Consider the following 24,949-nt stretch of genomic DNA (forward strand, 5'->3'; position numbering starts at 1 on the left):
GGAGACTTAAATCATTCAACAGTTGATTGGGATGATTACAGTTTTAAACGTTGTGGACATAACAAGACAACCTGTAAAATAATATTAGATACTTTCTCAGTAAACTGTGTGGAACAAATAGTTAGGAAGCCTCTGCATAATAGAGAAATATTAGCTCTACTAACAATCGAGCAGTGTCATAAATTAACCTATCACGCCAGGCTTTCATGAGTGCTCATCTTTGGCTCGAATGCATCCATGGGCAGCTTCTGAGAGGTGTCTGGCAAGCTCACTCTCTGAAGTACTGTCTTGCACCATTGCAAAAGATGAACAATTAGATATTTGTGTCAGTGTTGCTGAAAGAAGCAGAAACTGAAATTGCTAAAATGGGACAAGATTCCAGGACCCAATGGAATCCATGTCAGATTCCATTAAGAATTTACCACTGAGTTAGCTCCCATTTCAATCATAATATGCTCTAGATGCCTCAGACAAAACACTATGCAGAGTGAATGGAAAAAAGTGTAAGTCACACCTGTTTACAAGAATGGTAGCATAAATTGTCAAGAAAACTATTGTCCAGTTTTGTTGATGTCCATTTGTTGTAACCCAAATATAATGAGATATTTCAAGCAGAACAACCTCCTCCATGACAACCACCATGGATTCCAAAAATATCAGTCAATGGAAGCCAAACTAGTGCTTTTCTTGTTACATTCTGAAAGACATGTATCTAGGCAGTCAGGTGGATGCAGTATTTCTTGTCTCAGTATTTAGTACAAAACACTTTTGCATCCCATCTTAGAACATTGGTAAATGTTGCACTTTGCCTATCCTTCTACGGTCAACAAAAACTTGATTCTCAATATTTCATGTAGTTATTGATCAGATTTAAAATGCTACCATAATATGCTCATGTCCGCCCCCGGTAGCTGACTGGTCAGTGTAACAGAATGTCAATCCTAAGGGCCCTGGTTCGATTCCTGGCTGGGTCAGAGATTTTCTCCGCTCAGGGACTGGGTGTTGTGTTGTCCTAATCATCATCATTTCATCCCCATCGCTGCGCAAGTCGCCGAAGTAGCGTTCAAATGAAAGACTTGCACCCGGCAAACGGTCTACCCGATGAGAGGCCCTAGTCACACAACATACAATATACTCATTAAGAGGCATAATCTTATGTTAAAAGTTTAACACAATAATACCAGAAACTTTTTCTTACTGATCCCCCCCCCCTCCCCTCCCCACACACACAGAGAAAGGAGAAAAGTTTATTGCTTACTACATTTTTTTTTGCTGTTCATACAGATTATATGTAGCATTTTAATTTATTACTTCTTCAGTACCAACTCTATTCACAACACAGTGTGGATAGAGTATCTACATTTACTACTGAATCTACCTGCAAAATTACAACACTGTATGGCACACAATTCAGGAGATATGGCTCCATAAACATTGAGGTGCATGAAAAATTGCTTCTGCTTAAAATGTACCGTGCATTATTCAGACTTTATTTATCCAATGTTTCATGAATGCACTTACCAACTTCCAACAAAGTTTAAGCATAATTTAAAACCTTTTTCAAAATTTTTCTCATTTATATAACAAATATCAAATATTTAAGACATTAATTCATTTGTAATCACACATTTAAAGCTGTTTTATGCATGGGAGTTCAATTCTTTAAAGAATTGAGGGTTTACTGATGTAGGACTAATGGGGGATGTTGAAGGTATATAAAAAAGGACAGCACAAATGGTCACAGGTTTCTTTGATTCATGGGGGAGCAGCTGAAGACCACAAGTTAGTTAATTGCATGTTTTACAGCTGTAGTGTGCTTTCTCAGTGGAGAATATGGCAACATGCTGCTTGTGTAGATGATTTCTTAAGGCTTTTTTCATATAAAGAGTCATACTAAACTACGTTAAATGCCTTTCTCTCCCTCTCCTAAAAACACGCACATTTATTTATTGTATAGAGAGCAGTGGCTCCCAACCTTTTTAAGAACGTTACCCCTGAGTGCAATCAGCTATTATCCAATGCTCTCCCTATCCCCCTTCTCGCCCCTAACTAAACTTAAGAATGCAAGAGAATTAAGTTTGAATATTTTCATTTTTTAAGTAATGAAAGATAAATGATATTTACTTTATGTAGGTATTTTATTAAACCACTACCTAAAGAGTCATTGAGACAGTTGATAATGCTTATTTCTAACAATCTATTTTTTATAGAATGATGAAGCAGTTGTCTGTGGATTGTGAATGCTACCTACAACTCCTTATCAGAAGAGAAAGCAAACTATCCCCCACTGACAGTAGAAACTTGAAATAAAACATGCTGCCTCTGTACCATTCATGTCCCTAGCAAACCATGTGCCCCCATGTAAAAACAATCAAGTTAAAATCTGTGCTCTTTACTTAGGCCCAGTGCTTGTAAATCACTTGATTGCTGGACTACTTATTTCTGAACTGACAGAACCTGGAAGAATCTGGCTATCAGTGCTTTGCACCTGATCACTGCCACTAATAATAATAATAATAATAATAAAAGTATTTAAGGATTAAAGGAAACTACTCACCGAAAAGCAGAGGCATTGAGTTGTCGATAGGCACACACAAAAGAAAGAAAACTTGCTAGTTTTCAGACTTATCCTTTGACTCACTAGCTAACCATCTCTAGTCAGCTACCAGGAATTCCTTACCTCCAGCTTGGTCTCACTATCCTTTCCCAGGCCCCTTCCTAAGAACACACCCTTTCAGCAGAAGAAAAGACAGCAATATACAAACCTGCAAACAGATCATGACCAAATCATTCTCCCTGCAGATATAGGCTCCATTACTGTTGCGATGAAGTGCTGTCACTGCCAGCTTTCTGACTCCTCCACTTACAAGCTCTGCCAGAATGATCTCCTTTAATCTCAAATTTATGTTGTAATTATCAATTTTGCGTGTGCACCACTTCCTAGTTTGCATGTGAAGTTTGTGCTTCATTCAGCCATTAGAGGCCACCCGGCCTGCTAATACGACAGCACAGTCTGCCAGCTGTACCCCCCTGTTGGAACTAATGACTATTAAGGCCGGAGTGCAAGGCTTTGCTGGCAACTTGTGTATTGCTGATAATATTGTATCTTGTCTTCCATATGTGTATACTGTTTGAGCAATGAATTACAGTGTTCTTTAGTTAGAATACTTTTTGGCAATGAGTACAGTCTTTGAATCCATGTGTTCCACTTCAGTCATTGGTCCTTTGAGTTTGATTCTCATGTTTCATGGAGGCAGTGCTTAAATCTCTTCTTGAGCAGTAGCAATCACTGACAATTGCTATTTCCAGTTTAATGACTACACTGACACAACCTGCGGCGCCGCCAACTACGTATCTGCTGACATTCACTGCATATGATGATGCAGAAGAAGACTGAGATGTTTACAAAAATTGTCTATGATGACATTTCCAGGCATTTGGAATAACAGATGTAAACTTGTGCAAGGCCCTTTTTTTGTCATGGATTTCATCTTGCACTATCAGTTATTGTGCCAGCTCATCCCCTTACAAGAGCTTTCAAATCTTTCTTTTGATCATATGTGTGAGTTACTTTCTACCTAACACTGTAAATGTACTCATGTTATTGGTGCTCATGTAGAATTTTACTGCTGCCAAAAATGGCCAAACCAATTGTATATGGCATGGGCAGTAGAACTACATGGACTTAGCCATCATTGTAATTTTGTGACAAATGTTCATAAGAAATCCTATGCAAATCAAATAGTTTGTGATGCAATCATGTGTTTTGCTCCTGATAGGAAAGTTCAAGAGCGAGCTCTATAGTGTGAAAATCCTACACTTGTGGAAATATTGAACATAGCTCAGTCATTTGAAGTTTCATGGGCTGCATGTAGTCAGATAGAAGCCTGGTCTGAAGTTTCAGAAATAAGTTCCTCTCAGTCTTCAGTCAGTTTGCAAGGGAAGGTAGACACTGTTGCAGCAATCCAGCAGATGGCTCAGTATTGCATAGGTAACCGTCATTCATGTCAACAGTAGTCCACATCAAAATAGCAATAGCCTTGTGCCCTGCTGCCTTTATGCCCATACTGCTTACTGAACATGAATGGACCGCTTGTCCCAAGTGGTGGGCAATGTGTAATTGGTACCATACGAAAGGACACACTGCTTCTGTATCGCCTTTCCAAACCTCTATGAGAATGAAACAAACATGGATGTGAACAGTGTGTGAGCAGTGACAGTGTCATGAAGCAAGTTATACCCTGAAGTGTGTGAGTTTAACAAACTATTGAGAATGCAGGTGGACATGTGTGCAGCAGCAATGTTGGTGAATTCTCGTCTTATGTGGATATCAGTTCTGTCCTCTGACTACAGTTGTCACATAGGCTGGAGAGTAATAACAAACAACAGATTCCCATTCTTGAGCAGTTTTCTGCCTGTGACTTGCAAGGCTGTGGATCGTTCCTTAACATTCCTAGTTGTGGACAATGCTTACACTGAAAATCTGTTTGGTTTAGATGCTTTTAAAATTCTCCATCGGTGATGAAGTGCATTTGGTTTCTCAACAAGTTCCATATCAACAGTTAGATGTTCTCTGTGCCTAATTTTCCTCTCTGTTTTCTCCAGGAGGGTTGTGCAACAAAACTTCAGGCTCATATTATGATGAAACAATCTGCCTGGCCCCATTTATTCTGGGTCTACCCATACTGGTAACTTTACAGGATCAAGTAAAAGCAGGCTTAGATCATCTTTAATCCTTTGATGTTATTTGATGTATTTCTTCCAGTGAATGGTCAACACCAGTGGTGACAGAAAAAACCTACAGGTAAATTATACCACTGTGACGATTTTTGATGTACCTTCACTCATAATGTGCATGATTTCAGAGATCATGCATCCATACAGTTCACAGGCCTTCTTATAGAGGCCACCTGGGTCATCTCCCTGGTGCACTCTGGCAAACCTCCAAAGAAACAATATTATTTAAGTGATCGCAAATGAGTGCTTGGCCTGTTCTATGACCTGTATTACTATTGTCCATTCATTGTGTTCAATGCTATGTGCAGTCTGTTCTTCATTGTATTTTATGTTGGCTCTATAAAGTACTATGTTCTATAAATCATTTTTGTTCTTGCTTTAACAATTTTTAAAAATCTACGAGGGTGGTTTGAAAAGTTCTTGGAACAGAATAGAAAAAAAGTACTTACATCAGTGAAACTTTCTTTTTCTTTTTCAATGCAGTCTTCTTGTAGATTAATGCACTTGGTCTAACAAAGTTCCAGTGCCTTGATCTCATCTCAGAAATGAGTTACCTTCAGGCCTGTAAAATAATTGTCAACTCTGGCTATCAATTCTTCGTTCGAAGTGAATCTTCGTCCACCAAGAAAAATTTTCAGTTTTGGGAAGAGATGGAAGTCTGATGGTTCTATATCAGGGGACTAAAGCTGGTGTGGCAACAACTCATACCTTACTTCATGTAATTTTGCCATGACAATGACACGTGTGTGCGGGTTCACAAAACAAGATTCACGGCACCCATCTTGCAGGTAATTTTTTCATTTCTAATTCTTCAGTTAAAATGTGATATACCCTTTCAGATGACATCTGGCAAGTGTGAGCAATTTCACGCACTTTCAATCCTCCATGACTATTTTGTGCACTTTTGCAATGATTTCTGGAGTACTGACACATCTTGGCCAACCATTGCATGGATCATCATCTAAGCTCTCTCAACCAAATTTAAATTCATTTTTCCACTTGGCAACAGTTGAATATGAAGGTGCAGAGCCCCCAGTGTATTCTGGAAATGAGCTGAATGTCCTTTGCTTTCACACCTTTCTTTACGAAGTACTTAATCACTGCTCGAATCTCAATTTTTTCCATCTTCGCAAATCACTACATGGGAGCACCAACACAGCCACGTCACTGCCACACGTCTCTTTCAAGAGCAGTGACGAGGCATGTGTTTACAGGCAACAGTCCAATGAACATCACCTGAACAACTCATTGCGCTAGGGCTGATCTCTCATGGTGATTCCGAGAACTTTTCAAACCACCCTCGTATTAATGCACAGTCAATCATTGATACCTATCCTTTGCTGCATCCTGACAAGCTGTCAGCAAAATGTCAAATGGCCATTATTTTCAAAGATTGACTTGGCAGAGGCATATTTAGAAGGAGCTAAATGTCTTCTAGTTATCAAACCCCATCTGTGCATTATCAGTACCAGTGTTTGTCTTTTGGTGTGGCAAGTGAACCAGCTCTGTTTCAGTGCTTTTTAGAGCAATTTATTCATCAGTTTCAGGCTTGATCAACTATTTAGATGGCATGGTAGTATCTGGTGCCTCTACAAAAGAACATGTGCAGAATCTTCATGCTCTATTTTCTGTTTTACAGTATTCAGGGCTAAAGTGCAATTTAGACAAGACACATTTTTTCAGCCATCCATTTTTTATTTAGGTTTTGAAATGTCAAATGTCGCATTCTGGCATTAAACCATTACACCAACGTATTGATGATATTGCTGCATGGCCACGCCCCACTTCCATCAAAGGATTACAGGTATTTTTAGGCAAAATTGTGTACTACCACAAATTCATGCCGGATGCTGCTACTGTGGCAAAACCACTCCATGCAGTATTACATAAAGATGTTCCTTTCCACTGGTTGCTGGCTTGTGATCAGGCATTCAAGTTGTTGAAATCTAAGCTGCATTCAGCTCCTTGTTTGACCAATTTTCAGCTGGACCAGTCAAATCTCTGGCTTGTGCTTCTGATCCTTTCAGAAATTATTTTGTATTACAGGATCATCTATCTATTTGAGACAGAGTACTGCTGTTATCTACAGAGACACAGCTCCCTGGGTTGAAGTCCTGTGTGCCCTTTGGCGTGAGGTTATGCATTTATTAGATGTGAACCACTGGGGTGTGTCACACAGCGTTAGCACAAAGACAAGTCTTTTGGCCAGACATAGATGGGGAAATAGTGCGAATTGTTGCAGCCTGCCCACAGTGTGCCACCCATGAGGCAGCTTCCCCTGCTTTTTGTTGTTGTGGTTGGATCCAAAGCAGCCTTGGGAATGAAATCATGTAGATTTTGCAGGATATTTTTTGAATTTCTACTGGCTTGCTGTAATTGATGCTTATTCTAGGTTTCCATATGTGGTGTGTTGTCTGTCTAGTTCTGTGGTGGCAAAAATTTCAGCTTTGTCAAAAACTTTTGCAATGGAAGGTCTTCCATGTATATTAGTTACAGACAATGACCCCCAGTTCATTTCTCAGGAATTTGAAAGTTTCTAAAAAAAATGATGTCCTTCTTTTCACTTTCAATTGAACAGGGATGCAGAACAACTAGTCTGAACATTAAGACTCAGATGAAAAAATATGTTTTAGATTTGATACCAGAAGTAGCTCTTTACTAGTTCCTCAGTTCTTATAGGTTCAGCTTTGTTGGCGACAAGAGTCTGGGAGTGTTGTTGCACAGTTGTCAACCCCAGACTCTGTACATCTGCTTTGGCCAATGCCAGGCTGTTTGCTGGCACCGGTGCCACAGTGCTTCCAGCCTGGCACAGCTCTTTGGGCTTGAGAGTTTGGCCTCTGGCCAAAATAGCTGCCGGCAGTACACATTGCTGATGCCTCCGTGTCATCTGCAGGACTGAGGGGAAGGCGCCGTGACACTTCGACCAGCTATGACCTAGCATGGGCAGCTGCACACCAGGTGAACCGCCGTGGCCCTGCATCCTCCGTCTGCCTGATTGTCTCCTAAATTGTAGCCAGTGCCCTTTCCTTCTCTGTTGCCCCTACTGATGTTTCCACAATTGTCTCCTCTGCTGTGGGTGCCCCCTTCAGCTGTTGGGGACCACAGCTGGACCCCAGCACCCACTCTGTCACAGCCAACGCCTCTGCCGCTGCTGCCTCCATCATAGCCAGCACTGCTTGTTCTGCCATCTTCACTGTAACCTGGTGTTGGGCTCAAGTGTAGAAATTGAAGCTGCACCAACATCACTTGTCCTCCCATACAGCCTCTCACAGGGGGGCGGACTTAACACCTGCTTGTGCTCACTCTACTTTCAACCCTACTCATGACTCAACAACCTACATTGACTACGGAAGAAATAGATGTGAGCACAGTGCACAGTTCTTCACAAAGGAAGAAGAGTACTGTAACTACCAATTTTGTGTGTACGCTGCTTGATAGTTCACGTGTGAAGTTTATGCTTAATTCAGCCACTAGAGGCCATCTGGCCTGCTAATACAACTGCATTTGTGTGCCCAGCCTGCCGACTGCACCCCTTGTTGGAATTAATGACTATATAGACTGAAACACGAGGCTCTGCCAGCCACGTGTGTATCACAAATTGTATTGTACCTTGTCTTGCATGTATGTGTACTGTTCAACAGTAAATTATAGTGCTCTTGGGTTAGAACAATTTACATTCTCTAAGAACTTTTCTGCAATGTTATAATAATAAAATTCTGTGTAGAACCTACAGCAGTGTATTAGCCATTACTTAGTTACTGTTGAGCTGTGCTGTCAATTACTTCCTCCACTATTAAGAAGTGAAGAATGTATTAATTTCCAGTCTAATGTGGGAACTACCTACAACTCAGAGAATGGATTTTTTTGAGATATTTAAGCATATATATGGTTATAATAGAAGGAAACATTCCACGTAGGAAAAATATACCTAAAAACAAAGATGATGTGACTTACCAAATGAAAGTGCTGGCAGGTCGACAGACACACAAACGAACGCAAACATACACACAAAATTCAAGCTTTCACAACAAACTGTTGCCTCATCAGGAAAGAGGGAAGGAGAGGGAAAGACGAAAGGATGTGGGTTTTAAGGGAGAGGGTAAGGAGTCATTCCAGTCCCGGGAGCGGAAAGACTTACCTTAGGGGGAAAAAAGGACTGGTATACACTCGCACACACACACATATCCATCTATGCGAGTGTATACTTGTCCTTTTTTCCCCCTAAGGTAAGTCTTTCCGCTCCCGGGATTGGAATGACTCCTTACCCTCTCCCTTAAAACCCACATCCTTTCGTCTTTCCCTCTCCTTCCCTCTTTCCTGATGAAGCAACCGTTTGTTGTGAAAGCTTGAATTTTTCGTGTATGTTTGTGTTTGTTTGTGTGTCTATCGACCTGCCAGCACTTTCGTTTGGTAAGACACATCATCTTTGTTTTTTTTTATATATATACTTCCGTCATACATGCAGTATGCAAAGTACAAAGTTTGTATGTAATGTGTGTACTGTGTGTTGAAGATGTTGGCCATACATTAGTTTCACAACCTGTAAACTCCAGTACATAGTGTCATGTGTTAATATTAGTGTTCAATAAAAATAATATCATTATTGGTAACTAATATAATCAGTATTACAATGCTGTGAAGTACTGATAATAGTAATGACCTTTAAAAAATAATTTAGTTTTGTCACCGGAACACAGTTGAACCATTCCGTTTTTAACTTATTTGCTTATTTAGTAAACTCAGTCATAGTCCCATATAAGGTGTTAATTTTGATTTTTACATGACTGGTTTTGATCTTCCAAAGTGATCATCATCAGATCTACATTTCTTGATGACTTTAGGAATTGCTGGCATGGAACAAGTCTGTCCATGCTGGCAAGGAGAACACTGCTGACTGTGAAGCAGCAGTCTGAATGCCTAACTCCTTAAACCAATGTCTATTAAGATGACTGAAGGAGAGTACCACATTTTATTCTTACAGCACGATTTTGTGCAATGAAGATTTTATTTCTTAAAGATGAAATCAGACAGTGCAAAGTACAAGTTGGAATATCAACAATATTATGAAAAGAACAGATTTCTACCCAACGTAAAGTTGACATGTTGAGTTGAAGATAGGCACAATGAAAAGACTGTTGCAAATTGAGCTTTTGGCCAAAGCCTTCTTCAGAAAAGAAAACACATACATTCACACACCTCAAGCATACATGTCCACTATCTCTGGTACCTCTTGTCATAATGCAACTGTCAGGTTGAATGAAAGCAGCAATCTGGAGTCGTACCTGTCATTCATCATTTATAGCCTTTCCATTTCATTCACTAGTGATATTGTTCTATTCTGTGGCCAGTTGTCCTGTTTCTTGTTTCATTACATTCCATATAACTAAAATCTATTGTTGGACTTACTGATTTCTTTTGTAATGCGCATGTTCCTTGATTTTAATAACTTTTATTAGTAATTTTCAGTAGTTTTTTGTAGAGTGTAACTACTGCAGGATCTCTACTTGTTCTTGCTAACAGATATATTTCTATTTTCCATGGTTTTATACATGGCTGTAATGTCCTTTATGATCAGCTTATGCAGACAATTATTTTCAAATAATGATATAAATGAATCATGGAATAGATTAAATTTTACGTCAGCATTTGCTTCATTATAATTAACATCAAGGTCATCTCTTGTAAACTGTTCTTAAAAATATTTGTTCTGGAGTAATTAATTATTCTAACTGATATCCCCCGAGCAGTATCAGTACTGTAAGGCACTACTTATTTATTCTAACTAACTGTTACTGGTTATAGAGTTATTTTCTTGCTTTGAGCTTTACTGAAGAAAACATCATCAGTTATGGTGCTATTGTCTTTATACACCCTTGTTGGAAAGATAATTACTGAGATCAAAAGATCCAAATAAAATTTCCAGATCCTTTTCCCTCACAGAATCCTTTATAAAATCTACATTGAAGTCACCACATGCTATTAACTGCTTGCTGCTGACAGCATAATAAGGAATCGAAATTCCTCATAAATGGTTCTAAATTTCCCAGTGGGGACTTATATACAGTTACAATTAAAAGTGAACTGTTTCTCAGTATTAATTCACAAGCAAACACTTCTGTGTGCTGATCATTGCAAAAACTACTTATTTCAATGTTTTTGTAATTCGTGTTCTGTCTTAATATATGTAACAACTCCTCCTTTTCCATAATCCCTAAGGTGCTTGAGTTCAATCTTTCACCTAACCCTGTAGTTACATAGTCAGATAGGCACAGGATGCCTATCTTTTCAGAGTTCTCTAAATTTTTGAGACGAGAAACTCCTCTACCTTATCTCTCAATCCTCTAAAATAAGCTAACTTTACTTAATTCTGTGCATTCTTAGTAATTTTGTAGGACTCTTCTATTATTTGAGATTCCTTCATAACAGAGTGCCTGAATCCTGATTCTAACCTGAAAAGAGTACCCCCCCCCCTCTCTCTCTCTCTCTCTCTCTCTGACACCAGTAACCACAGGGATCTTGCTTCTTGTGATGGTGCCCACCCCCATACATTTTCTGCAAGAAGCTCAGCCAACCTATCTTTCCCTCTCTTATTCAGGTGTAGACAGGTTGATTGGAATACCTGTGTATTGTGCTTGAATGCTGATGGATTTTTTTGTACTGCTATATGTGTTTATGCAGCCTCAATCAGTCAAGTACAAATGAATTCTTCCTTTCTTCATTTTTGTTTCACGCTGAAAATACTTTTTTTTGCCTGTTCTTGCATAATAATGACAATGGGCGGACTGCATGAAAATAAGATATTTTGGGTTTTGCTACATACACCTATTTCACATGTAGTTTTGATATTTGTTAGTGCTGATAATTTATGCTTTGTTTTGTTGCAGGATTAGTGAAAGATCTTGCAGAAGAACACAACTTACCACTGAGAGTTAATCTTAATTCCACTAGGGGCTTTCACATTCAAATGCCAGTTGGGAAGAAACAAAAATTTAATCAGACAGATCTTCCACCAGTTTTCATTCAGGTACTGCTGTGTCTTTACGTATGGACTCAGATGGCTACAATGAACTACGATGCTTTAAAATAAATGTCTTATATGCAATGCACATTGATATGCTCTGTGTGAAATCACATGGTCAGTCTAGTGAATCCCATGCAATGGCTCCAGACAATAACTTTGTTATTGTGTGTACATAATAATACGACAAAATAATTCCGCTTCATGATCATCATTACCATCTATTGGCACATTCTGGTGCTCAGCTTATTTCAATGATAATTTAGATAGTGAAAAACTCAGTTTTAAGATGTAGGATGAGACTATAATTCAAGGAATACAAATTTTAAATTACCAAATGTTTTAACTTCAAGATTCAAATTACAGGAATAAATGACAAACACTGTTTTGACTGATGACCGCATAATTTAGTCCCTTCTACACCCAACAAATGACAACTACTGTTTTCTAATTCTATGTTGTTGTTGTTGTGGTCTTCAGTCCAGAGACTAGTTTAATGCAGCTCTCTGTGGTACTCTACCCTGCACAAGCCTCCTTATCTCTAAGTAACTACTGCAACCCACATCCTTTTGAATCTGCATAGTGTATTCATCCCTAGGTCTTCCTCTACAATTCCTACTCTCCACACTTTTGTGCAATACTAAATTCGTGATCCCTTGATGCCTCATAACTTGTCCTACTGACCGATCCCTACTTATAGTGAATTTGTGCCACAAATTCCACTTCTTCCCAGTTCTGTTTAGTACCTCCTCATTAGTTACATGATCTACCCATCTAATCTTCAGCATTCTTCTGTAGCAATACATTTCAAAAGCTTCTATTCTCTTCTTATCTAAACTATTTATCATCCATGTTTCACTTCCATACAAGGCTACACTCCACACAAATACTTTCAGAAAAGATTTCCTGACAATTAAATCTATACTCGATGTTAATAAACTTCTCTTATTCAGAAACCCTTTCCTTGCCATTGCCAGTCTACTTTTTATATCCTCTCTACTTCAACCACAATCAGTTATTTTGCTGCGCAAATAGCAATACTCATCTACTACTTTCAGTGTCTCATTTCCTAATCTAATTTCCTCAGCATCACCTGATTTAATTCAACTACATTTCATTATCGTCATTTTGGTTTTGTTGATGTTCATCTTATATCCTCCTTCAGGACACCGTCCATTCCTTTCAACTGCTCTTCTGGGTCCTTTGCTGTCTCTGACAGAATTACAGTGTCATTGGCAAACATCAAAGTTTTTATTTCTTCACTGTGATTTTAATTTCTACTCCAAATTTTTCTTTTGTTTCTTTTACTGCTTGCTCGGTATACAGATTGAATAACATCAGGGATAGACTACAACCCTGTCTCACTTCCTTCCCCACCACTGCTTCCCTTTTATGCCCCTCGACTTTTATAACTGGCATCTGGTTTCTGTACAAATTGTAAATAGCCTTTTGCTCACTGTATTTGACCCCTGCCACCTTCAGAATTTGAAAAAGAGTATTCCAGGCATTGTTGCCAAAAGCTTTCTTTAAGTCTACAAATGCTAGAAATGTAGGTTTGCCTTTCCTTAATCTCTCTTCTAAGATAAGTCGGCCAGTACTGCCTTGCGTGTTCCAACATTTCTACAGAATCAAAACTGATCATCCCTGAGGTGTGCGTCTACCAGTTTCTCCATTCGTCTGTAAAGTATTCACATTCATATTTTGCAGCTGAGATTTATTAAACTGATAGTTCGGTAATTTTCACACCTGTCAACACCCGCTGCCTTTGGGACTTGCATTGTTGTATTCTTCTTGAAGGCTGCGGGTATTTTGCCTGTCTCATATATCTTGCACACCAGATGGAAGAGTTTTGTCATGGATGGCTCCCCCCAAGGCTATCAGTAGTTCTAATGGAATGTTGTCTGCTCCCAGGGCCTACCTTTGACTTAGGTTTTTCAGTGCTCTGTCAAATTCTTCATGCAGTATCATATCTCCCATTTCATCTTCATCTATGTCCTCTTGCATTTCCATATTGTTGCCCTCAAGTACATCGCCCTTGTATAGACCCTCTATATACTCCTTCCACCTTTCTGCTTTCCCTTCTTTGCTTAGAACTGGTTTTCCATCTGAGCTCTTGATATTCATACAAGTGGTTCTCTTTTCTCCAAAGATCTCTTTAATTTTCCTGTAGTCAGTATCGGTCTTACCCCTAGTGATATATACCTCTACATCCTTACATTTGTCCTCTAACCATCCCCGATTAGCCATTTTACACTTTCTGTCGATCTCATTTTTGAGATGTTTGTATTCCTTTTCACCTGCTTCATTTACCGTGTTTTTATATTTTCTCCTTTCATCAATTAAATTCAATATCTCTTCTGTTACCCAAGGATTTCTACTAGCCCTTGTGTTTTACCTACTTGATCCTCTGCTGCCTTCACTACTTCATCCCTCAAAGCTACCCATTCTTCTTCTACTGTATTTATTTCCACCATTCTTGTCAATCATTCCCTAATGCTCTCTCTTAAACTCTCTACAACCTCTGGTTCTTTCAGTTTATCCAGGTCCCATGTCCTTAAATTCCCACCCTTTTGCAGTTTCGTCGGTTTTAATGTACAGTTCATAACCAATAAATTGTGGTCAGAGGCCACATCTGCCCCTGGAAATGTATTACAGTGTAAAACTAGGTTTCTAAATCTCTGTCTTACCATTGTATAAATCTACGAGGGTGGTTTGTAGAGTCCTCGGAATCACCACGAGAGGTGAGCGTTACTGCAATGTGTTGTTCATGTGATATTCATTGGGCTGTTGCCTGTAAACACATGCCACTTCAGTGCTCTTGGAAGAGAGCTGTGGCAATGACATGGTTCTGTTGTTGTTCCCACATAGTGAATTGCGAATATGGAAAAAATCGAGATTCGAGCAGTGATTAAGTACTTCGTAAATAAATGTATGAAAGTAAAGGACATTAATGCCAATTTCCAGAATACGCTGGGGGACTGCTCCTTCATATTCAACTGTTGCAAGTGGCGAATAAATTTAAATTTGGTCGGGAAAGCTTAGATGATGATCCATGCAATGGTTGGCCAAGATGTGTCACTACTCCAGAAATCATTGCAAAACTGCACAAAATGATCATGGAGGACTGAAAGTGCATGAAATTGCTCACCCTTTCCAGATGTCATCTGAAAGGGTATGTCAAAAACGCATGAGAATGGATGTATCGGAACAATGTTTGGCCTGTTTTAGGAGAAACAAGCAAGATTTTCTGCACTAGTTTGTGACCACAGATGAAATTTGGGTGCACTACTATACCCCAGAGAAAAAAAAACAACAGTCAAAGGAGTGGCAACAGTTGATTCTTCACCACCAAAGAAAGCAAAAACAATTATTTTTGCAGGAAAGGTAGTGGTATCAGTGTTCTAGGATGCAAAGGGGACTCTTTTAGTAGATTATCTCCCTACTCGGCATACAATTACTGGAGAAAACTATTGTAATCTCCTGGACAAATTGTAACAAAAGATACACGGAAAAAGGCCAGGTTTAGCAAGGAAGAAAGTTATCTTCCATCAAGACAATGTGCACCAGCACACATGTGTTGTTGCCATGGCGAAATTACATAAACTAAGGCATGAATTGTTGCCACACCTGTGTTATTCACCTGATGTGGCTCCGTTAGGCTTCCATCTCTTCCAAAAACTGAAAATTTTTCTTGGTGGACACAGATTCACTTCAAACGAAGAATTGATAGCCAGAGTTGACAACTATTTTGCAGGCCTGGAGGAAACTCATTTTCGATATGGGATCAAGGCACTGGAGCATCATTGGGCCAAGTGCATTAATCTACAAGGAGACTACATTGAAAACTAAATAAAGTTTCTGTGATGTAAGTACTTTTTTTCTGTTCCTTTCTGAGAACTTTTCAAACCATCCTTGTATCTGAAACCTTCCAGTGTCTCCAGGCCTCTTCCATGAATACAACCACCTTTCATGATTCTTAAACCAAGCACTAGCTATGATTAAGTTATGCTCTGTGCAGAATTCTACCAGGCAATATCCTCTTTCATTCCCTATCCCCATTCCATATTCACCCACTACTTTTCCTTCTCTTCCATTTCCTGCTATCAAATTCCTGTCTCCTTTTCGTCTCCACTATCTGTCCCTTCATCATCTGCGGAGCTAGTTGGCATATAAACTTGTACTGCTGTGGTAGCCTTGGGCTTCGTGTCTATCTCGGCTACAATAATGTGTTTATTATGCATTTTATAATAGCTTATCCATGCTCCTATTTTTTATTCATTATTAAACCTACTCCTGCTTTACCCCTATTTGATTTTGTATTTATAAGCCAGTATTCACCTGATCAGAAGTCTTATTCCTCCTGCCACTGAACTTCACTAATTCCCACTATATCTAACTTGAACCTATCCATTTCCCTTTTTAAATTTTTTAACCTACCGGCCCAGTTAAGGGATCTGATATTCCACGCTCCGATCTGTAGAACACTAGGTTTCTTTCTCCTAATAATGACATCCTTCTGAGTAGCCCCTGTCTGGAGATCCAGATGGGGGACTATTTTACCTTTTACCTCTGGACTATTTTACCCAGGAGGACGCCATCATCATTTAACCTTACAGTAGAACTGCATACCCTCGTGAAGAGTTAAGGCTGTAGTTTCCCCTAGTTTTCAGCCGTTTGTGGTACAAGCACAGCAAGGCTGTTTTGGTTGTGTTACAGGGCCACATCAGTCAATCATCCAGACTGTTGCCCTTTCAACTACTGAAAAGGTTGCTGCCTCTCTTGAGGAACCACACATTTGTCTGGCCTCTCAGCAGATACCCCTCCATTTTGGTTGCAACTTCAGCACGGCTATTGGCATTGCAGAGGCACACAAGCCTCCCCGCCAATAGCAAGGTCCATGTTTCATGGATTCTGAGATAAAGATCCTGGCAAGTACTTACCTTTAAGAAACAATATTTTAATGCTACTGACAGATGCATATGAAAGAATAAGAAACTATCCTATCCCTTAACTCAACAAAGCCTTCCCACCTACATAGAAATTTTATCCCTCCATATTCAGTGACTGCACATTGACTACATCTGAAATCAGAGATAGGGCAGGCAGACATGTGACCTTGAGTAAGTGTTGACTCAGCTTCATGTGTCATATGCTTACTTTAAGACCCTCATTTAATCTAATGAATGATCCATCAGTCAAAGTCTTTATTGACAGATTAGCAAATTATAATTAATAATATTGAATAAATCCCGAAAGATTAATAATGGTAAACAACACTGCTGAATTATGTTTAAAATCAATTAAAGATTTATTGTAACAAATGAGTAATCAGAAAATAGTAGCCTCGCATCAGGTGCAGTTAATAGTCAAATAATGAAACTGTGCAGAACAGTAAAACAGCATAGTCGCAAGACATGTGCATACATATTCCCTTCCCCTTCCATCAATGTAATAAAACACATATATCATTCAAAGTTTGGTGGCCATCTTCACTAAAGTAAACCATATAATATTGTTCATAATTTGGAATAGTTTACATGAAATAACATTAAGTCCTTGAAGCCCAACAGAATTTAACATTAACAGCAGTAAATAATTTCTAAGTTCAGATCTACACCTACTCACCCATTTGCAAAGCTGAAGTTCAAATAAAGGCTCTAAATCAATTATCAGACTGACTGCATGATACATTAAGTTCTCCACAGGAATACAGTACTAAATAGGACTCAGCATTTGGTCGAAGTCATGCTTATGTCCCACATTTTTCACACAGTTGAATTTTTATCTTACACTCTAAGTCTACCTCTGCACCTTTGAGAAATGAACTAGATCCCATATACATACACAAAAAATTGAAGTCTTAACTAGTGCGGCTAGCTCACTGCCCAGAATGTTATCAACATCAGCACCGCCCTTGCCTCTGCAAGTGCCTCCAGTGGACTGCACCAAATTACCAACTGTGCCGAATGGTCACAGGGATGCTGACCCAATCTAATGTCAGATAACAATTAATGCAACAACTTTAGTAAAATGACCGCCATTCAAAATTAACACCAGTTACATACATACACATGTCAGAATAACTGCTTCTCTTCAAAATTTGTTATTTTGCCTCCTCTCATAACAAAAGTGCATAAGAACATGAACTATTAATTGAAACATCAAATTGTGCTACCAGTCCATTCCATTTCAAAGACAAAATGTACATTAAACAAACAGGTGTGAATAAAGCTGGCTAGCATATATGGAGTACCTTTCGGCTCTCTATTCATTGGTGCTTTCAGATTTTTAATTAACCATTACTTTTATTTATTATCATTTGAATAACCAATAAATTCACTATTAAATTATAGAAATCATTGTAAATGAAACAAGAAACCTCTACAAAATGTCTAGAACTGTGGTGAATGGTATTATCTACAGAAGATCAGTCAGTGATCGATATATAGAGAAATAAACTGTGATTTAAATGAAAAATGTAATGATCTAGGAGCTGTGTTCATAAATTTGAATAAATTCTTACGTAATAAATGTTTGGGTGAAGACAGTCTTTATTTAAATACTTTAGGATCCAAAATTCTTAGCAAAATGTTCCCTGATTCATGTAAAATTCATGCCTTTCACGGGCAAGTGCTCTACCAACCGAGCTACCCAAGCACGACTCACGCCCTATTGTCACAGCTTTACTTCTGCCAGTATCTCGGCTCGTCAGTTGGTAGAGCACTTGCCCGCCGGCCGGAGTGGCTGAGCGAGTTTTAATCTGCCAGGAAGTTTCATATCAGTGCACACTCTGCTGCAGAGTGAAAATCTCATTCTGGAAACATCCCCCAGGCTGTGGCTAAGCCATGTCTCTGCAATATCTATTCTTTCAGGAGTGCTAGTTCTGCAAGGTTCGCAGGAGAGCTTCTGTAAAGTTTGGAAGGTAGGAGATGAGGTACTGGCAGAAGTAAAGCTGTGAGGACGGGGCATGAGTCGTGCTTGGGTAGCTCATTTGGTAGAGCACTTGCTCGCGAAAGGCAAAGGTCTCGAGTTTGAGTCTTGGCCCGACACACAGTTTTAATCAGCCAGAAAGTTTCATATCAGCACACACTTTGCTGCAGAGTGAAAATCTCATTCTGAACACAGGAATAATTTGTGGGACTGGGTTGTAGCTAGGGATAAGGGAACTTTTCAGTATTGACACACCCAAATATCTGTGAAAAATCACGAGAAGGATGAAACAGATGCAAAAGGGATAAACAAATTGAAATCTGAGGGAGTTGATGATAGTGAAATGAGAAAACTCACCAAAAACCTAGTAACCACCTTCAGTTCAACAGCTGCCATCCATTCCTTACCAAGAAGTCCCTGCCATACAGCCTAGCCACCAATGGTCATTGCATCTACAGTGATGAGCGGTCCCACTTGAAATATACTGAGAGTCTCACTGAAGCCTTCACAGACCATAATTATCCTGCCAACCTTCTACAAAAACAAATATCCCGTGCCTTATTGTTCCAGTCTTCCACCACCTCCCAAAGTCCCATTGTACAGCCACAGCCTCATAACTTAGTACCATCCAGGACTGGAGCAACTGAATTACATTCTCCACCAGAGTTTCTACTATCCCTCATTGCGCTCTGAAATGTCCTGCCCACCATCCTTCCCATCAGCACCAGTTTTTCTAAATTGTGCAGGGAACTTTCCCTGCTATATATTCTACATTACCATAACCCTCCCAGCCTCAACCTTTGGTAGTCATTGTCCTCACCCATCCAGCCCCTTCCCTGTTCCCATTCCAGCACTACGCAGCCCTGATTCCACCATTGCACGCAGTCTTTTTACTTCTCTCCTTTTCCGCTATTCCCCCCCCCCCTCTCCCCCCCTTCCACCACCATCTAATCTGCAGCACTTCATTGTCTGCAACCCATACCCTACTATCGCTCCCCTCCCTTCCCCAGCCTTGTCCTTACCCCCACTCAGTTGCCACTCCCATCTCGCACTGGTGTTGCTGCTCAGAGTGTGGCCTCAGTTGCGTGAGACTACAGTCATGTGTGTGTGTGAGTTGTGTTTGCGTCAGTGTGTGTGTGTGTGTGTGTGTGTGTGTGTGTGTGTGTGTGTGTGTGTGTGTGTGTGTGTTTGTGTGTTTATATGTCATCCATTTTTGACGAAGGCCTTACTGGCTGAAAGCTTTATTTGTGGTAGTCTTATTGTTGTGCCTATCTGCAACTCAGCATCTCTGCTGTATGGGAGTAGCAACTTTCCTTTTCATAATATTGTTACGTTCCATCCTGGACTCTCTAATATCAATTTGAATATGAGTCTTTTCATTATGTTCATCACATTTCTGCTCCATATGACTGAATTGAGCATCCCAATGACTTTGTTTCTATCATTAATTTTTTTATTAATGTATTAATTTCAATTTCCCTCTTTTTCTAAAATGGACCCCATAAAGTAAAAGTTTTCAGTTTTTTTGATGTTTTCCTCTCCATGTAAAGTTCATTAGTAAGATATCCTCCTTTTTTATAATGAATTTGTAAAACCCAGTTTTTATATTCAATTGCTAGCTAATTACATATACAACATAATTTGCATCCTCTACATCTTGTACCATAATTACTTGGTCTCCAGCAAACAGCAAATATGTTCCATCAGCTATCTCTGGCCTCATTCGGACTTCAAAAACTCTTTTACCGTATACAATCAGCATCTACCAGACTTTAGATTGTTTTAAAAGGGAGATTTACTTTTAGTGTTGTATTTGTAGATAGACTGTTGAGTAATGTAACCGTTGTGTGAAAAATAATTTTCAGGTATAGTAGTGTTCTGGGCTGAGCCATGTGGAAAATGCAAGTTTTTCTTACGTTGTAGGTGGATATGTATGGGATATGATGATTTAGTTGCATTTCTCTTATAATATTTAAAATTAGTTTATCTGAAAAGCAGAATAGATTTATAAGTAATTTTAAGAAGCAGCAGACTATTTATAAAATGAAATAAGACTACTTACTGCTGCCTATCTCTGACCTAATCCACATCAGTCCACCCACTCCATGTGATACTCAGTGAAGCCTCATATTTCAACAAAAATAATTCATTTTTGAGAATGTAATGCAAATGGATAGATAAGAAATCTACTCACCAAGCAGTGGCTGGAGAAGACACATATAAAGGTATTGAAATCTTAAGTTTTTGCAGCCAATGGCTCCTTCTTCTGGCAGATGTATCAAAGGGGAAGGAAGAGGGGTAAAGAAAACTGACTGTTGAGGTTTAAGAAATGGAGAGCATTCAGAAAAGTCACTCCTAACACTGTGTCAGAGGAGACTTACCAGACAGGATGAAAAGGAAGGAATGACTAATTGTTGGGGACGGCACTGGATGACATTACTGAACTTGCCCCATTTCCTAAATCTCACACCATTTCCTTCCCCTTCAACCTTTCTGTCAGAAGAGCCACTGCCTCTGAAAGCTAGCAAATTTCAACACCTTTATATGTGTTTTTTATCTATCCACTTACATTACACGGGGGTCATTCCATAAGTCATGGCAACTATGGTATATTGTATGAACATGTGACATTACAGTTATCACAGTAAATACATTTGAAAGCCCACGGGAAACAGTACAGAAATTGATTGACAGAGTGGGAAGCCCACATCTACCTGTGCTGTCTTTTCAATGACTGTTATTGAACAGTTTTTAACAGAGGACTGGTGTTGGACTGTGCAGGAGTTAACGACACAGATAGATATGTCAAGAGCAACAAGTGTTCCGCATTTTACAGCAGGACTTGATGGTGTGCAAGAAGTGTTGAAAATGAGTACCACATCATTAAACACAGGTGCATAAATGGATGCAATATGAGAGCAGCCATATCAACCTGGAGCAATATGAGCAGGAAGTTGGATTACTGCAATTGATGAAACTTGGGCTTGAGCGTATGTACCAGAATTGAAGACCCAATTAGCAGAATGGTGTTATCCAGTTTCACCATAATGACTCAAAGTGCAAGAGAATCCCTCACCCATGAAGATCAAGTTCATTCTGGCATATGGCAATTACGGTATTGTGGATTGTGACCCTGTTAGGGACAGCTGCACTATCTATGTCCAGTATTACTGCAACTTTATGCTGTACCACCTGCAGTGCACACTTCAGTGAAAACATACAGCACTGCTGGATAATGCAGTCAGACTACATGATAACACTACAACCCACACAGTGGTGTATGTGGAGCATCCTCGTCCACACACCCTACTCACCAGACCTCAGTCCATGCAATTTCGACCTCATTCCAGAACAGAAGAAACCATTGCATGGGAGGCACTTTGCAAACAGTGCAGATATCATCACGGTATTTCAGTGACTGGTATCATAGATTTATGGCAATGCCAATAGCAGTCAATACCTTTCTCAATGCTGTGTGGCTACATGAGAGGACTATTGTGAAGGACAGTACTTGATTTTAATTCATTTTTGTTCCATTTGTACTCATGCCCAGTGAATTTGCACAGAGTTTGAATTTGTGTGTTCCATTTCACCCTTTGCCATGACCTCCTGTATTGGAACCAAATTATATGCTAGCATTCAGATACACACTAACTATTGGTTCAGCACACATTGTGGAGCTCCCGTGTTGTCACATTATTACAAGATTTACCATAGTTGCCAAGACTTCTAGAATGACCTTCATATTTTAAGTGAAGCCTCAGTATCAGGAGGATACTGCTAGTGAGCTATATTCTGCTGTTGTTTTGGTATCACAGAGTATCATCTGGATTGGGTGAATTGATGTGGAAGTAGTGACAGCTAGGGAGGGATGTGGTGTGTGTACAGAGGGAGGGCAGCAGGCAAAGAAGATAACAGTTCAGGTGAAGAAACAGAGATTACCCAACTGCAGCCAGTGTAATTGCTTTTTTAACACAAGAATACAGAGGAACAGAGTTTGAGGGAGGATGTGAAATAGAGAGTGGATGCCAAGAAAACAGTATGCAGAGAGCATATAGTGTGAGGGAGGATCCAGTGATCTAAGGAGTTATTTGTACACACAATTGAAGTGAAGACCAGAGGAAATACGAAACTTTTAACTAAGAGGGAGGGAGTTATGAGTGGAATGGAAATAGGAGATTAGGAAGTGGGAAGAAGTAGGGGGATGACAGAGAATAGTGAAGATAAAGCTGGGAGCAGTGCAGGGTCAAATGTTGTGTTGGAAGAATAGGTCCTACCAGAGTTCTTTGGAGAAGCTGCTATTAGGATGGATGAACCAGATGGTACAGGTCATGAAAAGCCATTGACTTTGACATGTTGTGCAGAGTAGTTGCTGTGCAGTTGGGTGGTCAGTCTTGATATTGGCCACTGTTTAGCACTGACTATTCACAGAGGTTGGACAGTTGTTTGGTTGGCGGTCATGCCTACCCAAAAATCTCTGCAACAGTTGCAGTGAAGTTGATATATTATATGGCTTCTTTCCCAAATGGCCTTGGGACCACTGAGGTAGAATACACCAGTGGTAGGAATAGTTAGGAACCAGATTAGTGTATGGTTGTATCAGTTGGACAGTGGAAAAACACCAATTTAAAAGTGGTAAGAAAGATTTTGGTAGGATACTGCAAATTATTATGTCTAGATCAATTAGAAGTTAACATAAATAACAAAAACTTTATGAACAATGCTCAGATCTTATGTTTCTCAGAACACCATATTACAGAAGGAATTGAAATGTTACATATAGACAGTTATAGCCTTGCCACCTACTACTGTAGAGATAGCATGAGAAAAGGTGGAGTAGTAATTTTCATTAAGAATAATTTAACTTTTAGATCTGTAGATGTAAGGAAATATTGCAGTGACCAACAGTTTGAAGTGTGTGCAATAGAAGTGTCATTAAACAGTTCCAAATTAATAGTAGTTACAGTGTACAGGGCACCAGGAACCAATTTCACAGTCTTTATGGTTCAGTTAGAATTGTTACTATCAACCTTATTTTCTAAAAATAATGACATTATCTTACTTTGGGACTTTAATGTCAACTTCGCAATGGAATGCAACAACAAAGTAGAGCTCCAGAATTTGCTGAGTTCCTACAATCTTACATCAGTGGTTGACTTTCCTACTAGGATCACACCTGACTGTCAATCTCTGATAGACAATATATTTTTAGATGTAAATTTATACCAGAACTTCACTGTCACTGCAATAGTAAATGGCATATCAGACCATGATGGACAGCTCCTCACTCGACATGACTACAGACCTGTCAAGAAAGCAGTCCCATCCTGGAAGGCAATCAGACTTATGAACAAAGAGACCCTGGAATTTTTTAACCATAAGCTGCAGCATGAAGATTGGAATTCAGTTCGCAGAGTAGATGATGTTGATACAAAGTTCAACATATTCATAAATGAATTCCTATCCCACTTTGAAGAAGCTTTTCCTAAAAAGTTTGTTAGGAACAATATTTCCTCGTCCTTAAAGAAGCCATGGATCACAAAGGGTATTCGAGTGTCATGTAAATATAAGAGAGAACTTTATGTTGCAACCAGAGGGTCAAGGGACAGAGAATTAATCAGCCATTATAACATGTATTGTAAAATCCTAAAGAAAGTTATTCAGACATCAAAAGCACTGTATTATGTAAAAGAAATTGATAACTCCAATAATAAAATGAAGACTGTCTGGCAAATAGTTAACAAGGATACAGGGAACAATAAAAAAAGAGCTGTAGAAAACTTCATAATCAAACATGAAGGGAATCTTGTGCAAAATCCTGAGATCATAGCTGAAATCTTTAATAAACACTTCCTGTCAGTGTCTGAGCAAATAGGCTGCAAGGGTTCTGTGAATGATGCCCTGACCTTTTTGCGAAATGCTTTCCCTAACAAAATCATCCAAATGCATATTAGACCCGTTACAGTATCAGAAATTGAAAGAACAATTGCCTCCATGAAAACCAAGAACTCCTGTGGAGTAGACAATATTTCTAGCAAATTGTTAAAGCAGTGTTGTACTTCTGTAAGCAATATACTGTGTCATATTTTCAATGCCTCTTTGCAGCAAGGAATTGTTCCTGATAGACTAAAGTATGCTATCGTGAAGCCTCTCTTTAAGAAAGGGGAGAAAACTGATGTTAAAAATTTCAGACCAATATCTCTCCTGACTGTGTTTTCAAAGGTACTAGAAAAGCTCATGTATTCTAGAATTTTAGAACACCTA

The 24,949-nt window shown here is 39.3% G+C and overlaps 1 protein-coding gene across 1 annotated transcript in view; it reads left to right on the top strand.

Annotated features, from left to right (window-relative positions):
* The window catches only part of LOC126175988 (mutS protein homolog 4-like), a 256,389-nt gene that overhangs the window by 133,685 nt on the left and 97,755 nt on the right, over nt 1-24,949 (top strand). Inside the window, exon 10 of the mRNA XM_049923100.1 lies at nt 11,622-11,761. Coding sequence (XP_049779057.1) covers nt 11,622-11,761 — 140 coding nt within the window. The remainder of the gene's footprint in view (nt 1-11,621; nt 11,762-24,949) is intronic.

This window comes from Schistocerca cancellata, chromosome 1 (genome assembly GCF_023864275.1).
Source record: "Schistocerca cancellata isolate TAMUIC-IGC-003103 chromosome 1, iqSchCanc2.1, whole genome shotgun sequence".
NCBI lineage: Eukaryota > Metazoa > Arthropoda > Insecta > Orthoptera > Acrididae > Schistocerca > Schistocerca cancellata.